This window comes from Cebidichthys violaceus, unplaced genomic scaffold (assembly GCF_023349555.1).
Source record: "Cebidichthys violaceus isolate CVI_PGR_0920_01 unplaced genomic scaffold, fCebVio1.0.p SCAF_15, whole genome shotgun sequence".
Taxonomy (NCBI): domain Eukaryota; kingdom Metazoa; phylum Chordata; class Actinopteri; order Perciformes; family Stichaeidae; genus Cebidichthys; species Cebidichthys violaceus.
In genome coordinates, this window is record NW_027176318.1 from 13316859 (window position 1) to 13319627 (window position 2769).

Sequence of the window (2769 nt, forward strand, 5' to 3'; positions counted from 1 at the left end):
TGAAGAAAAACACATCCTCTTTCTCCCCATCTGCCAAAGTAAAGTTAATAGTCCCATTATAGCTGATGGATTGTTCTCATAGTTTATTCAGTGCATCCTCCTGCCTCTCCATTGTCTTTGGCCTCTGGGAAGCTGCTAATGCGGTGCCAGTAATAGCTTAGGTAAACTGTTGTGTCTGATGTTTATTTTTTGCCACTAATGACGAAACAGTAGTCCATAAACAATAGCAAAAATAAGAGGGGGGGGGGGGGGCACAGAAGCAGATAGATTGTTCTTGTGTCATATTATACAATTTAAAATAATGAATTAGAAAGTCACAGGGTATCCTGGATAGTCAAATATTCACCTATGTGTTTGTGTTTGGTTACCATTTGAACCACAGAGCATCTGTTACATAACTAGATGATTTACTGAATCACAATAAGCCATGCTGTCATACAGTATATGAGAAATGAATCCACTTACAACCACTTCCTGTACCACTGACCACCACTTGTCGCTTAAATAAACATGGAAAGGGAAGTAAAAGAGGGGAGGTGGTGGGTCAGGAGGATACAATCAGAATAAGTGCACACACACTGGATCTGGACTCCTTGGGTGTTTTCCAATCAGTATAAATCCGATGATGTCCCACATTTACATGAACACACACCTATATCTGTCTTTTACTCTGCACACACACACACACACACACACACACACACACACACACACACACACACACACACACACACACACACACACACACTCATTTGCTGACTCTCACAGAGAAAAGGGAAGGAAATGTTTGCTTTTGCACAATCAGCTGATGACTGGCTATGTGTTTCCTGTTCTAATGACCTTCTGTCCGCCATGTAGTCCCCACTGTACGCTGTGATGCTGTCTGTAACGTATGAATGAACCACTCATGCTGTTTTGGTGAACTTTGACAGGTCATTTCTGTTTACAGCTAATTATTTGCCAGCAGAGTGAGATCTGAGCCAACGACAAGATTTGCCCAAATACCAACCTGTTAATCTGTCTACAGACACAACACAGTGACACGGGGCTGGTGTCACAGGAACACGGGCTCCCTCAGCTGATTGGTGGTGGTGGACGGTCGTTGGCTGCCACCTGCTGGAGAGAGAGGAATACTGAGGAATGATGAGGGCTTTGTTCTGGAGAACAAGTGGGTTGTTCTTGCTTTTATAGATAAGACTTAAATTGATTAATACACAAAGTGTTTTGAAAGAGGTTGTGCACTAATGCACAGAACAGTGTGCTGTATTTTTAAACACACAGGTACACACAGTTGTGTTGCATCTGTTTAATTCAGGACCTGTTTATTAGTTAGGGTTGGTTATTTCTTTGGTATCATTAAAACATAAAAAATAAAACAATGTGACCAGACAAATGTGGTATTGTTTTGTAATATTTATTTATTAATGTTTTACTTTGCATTAAATTATACTTTAATTAATTATTGAAGATGTCAGTGTTTAAAAGTATGTGTAAAAAAATATATATATATTAATAATGATAATGATGATAATATGATTTTGTTATTATTATTAATACTACCACTAATAATAATAGTAGTAACAATAATGACAATGATGGTGGTATAACTATTATTAATATTATCAATAATAATAATTATAATAATACTTATAATGATAATGAGGATTTTATTGTTATTAATATTATCATTATTGTTGTTGTTATTGCTGCTGTTATTATTAATAATAATAATAATAATAATGTTAAAAAGTGTTTTTTATATATATTTGCATTCATTTAAATGATCAATAAAGGAAAACAATTTAGTTTCTCGTAATCGCTGTGCTCCCCACCCTTCCGGCGCAGCCTGTGTTTATAATCGAGCACACCACAGAGGGCGGGCCTAAAGCTTGAAGCTCAACCAATCAGTGTTGGCTGAACGCAAACTGGTTGCAGCCGATTGGCTGACATTACATCCGCGCAAACGTAATAACAACAGTTCCGCATTGCCAAATTTCAACCCGAGAAGTTTGTGTGATTACTCTGCTGTTAAAACTGAGATAGAAGAGTCGTTTTCAGGGTTTTTTTAGTCCGGTGCTTCATCAGATAACCACCTGACTGCTGTAGTAAAGAAAGATGGAGGCAATAAGGTGAGGACTTCTTATATTCATGAGAACACTCCAGCTGTCTGAATAATGTGTAGTTTTAGTTGTGCTCAAGTGGTAAACTAGCTACCTGTGTGAACAGTTTAATTGCTACATTATAGTTGATACAAGGTGTTTTTTGCCTCAGTTGAGAGCAAAGTATAATTTTTTTTGTAGCTGTTTTTGCTTTGTCATTGTTCACATCACACCCAGTTGTGCTTGTGTTGAGTCACTAACAGTTGAGTAACTCTGATTTCTCAATGCTGTAGAAACGTCTTCCGGGCTGCCTGGTCCTCAGCTGAGAGACTAGACGACAGAACGGTCATCATCACCGGCGCCAACACCGGGATTGGCAAGGAGACCGCCATCGACCTGGCGAAGAGAGGTGGGCCCGACCCCCGTCCCTGATCCCCACATCCACTTAGAGGATTGGCTTTGTCATGGCTCCTTGCATCATGTACGTTACTGCTCTAGTAACGTACTAGTTCTAAATTAGCATCTATAATACCTTTTAGTTTCTGTACTGCTAGGAACCTATGAATTATTTCTGCGATATTATAAAAATAAGCCAAATTTCTCAAACGCATCAGTGTTTAATTGTGTCCCAACACAAAGCAGCCATTCTTAGAATAGATTATTTAAAATG

The 2769-nt window shown here is 38.6% G+C and overlaps 1 protein-coding gene across 2 annotated transcripts in view; it reads left to right on the forward strand.

The window, feature by feature from the left end:
• Positions 1 to 1083: 1083 nt before the first annotated feature.
• Positions 1084 to 2769, forward strand: part of LOC137871987 (retinol dehydrogenase 12-like) — a 7846-nt gene continuing 6160 nt past the window's right edge. Inside the window, exons 1-2 of one of the 2 annotated variants that reach the window (XM_068710144.1) lie at positions 1084 to 1168; positions 2393 to 2508. Coding sequence is in view for 1 of the 2 variants with exons in the window: in XM_068710143.1 (XP_068566244.1) it covers positions 2116 to 2129; positions 2393 to 2508 (130 nt within the window). In the remaining variant the exon portion in view is untranslated. Of the gene's footprint in view, positions 1169 to 1974; positions 2130 to 2392; positions 2509 to 2769 lie in introns of those variants that run through there. The other variant, XM_068710143.1, reaches the window with a different exon arrangement.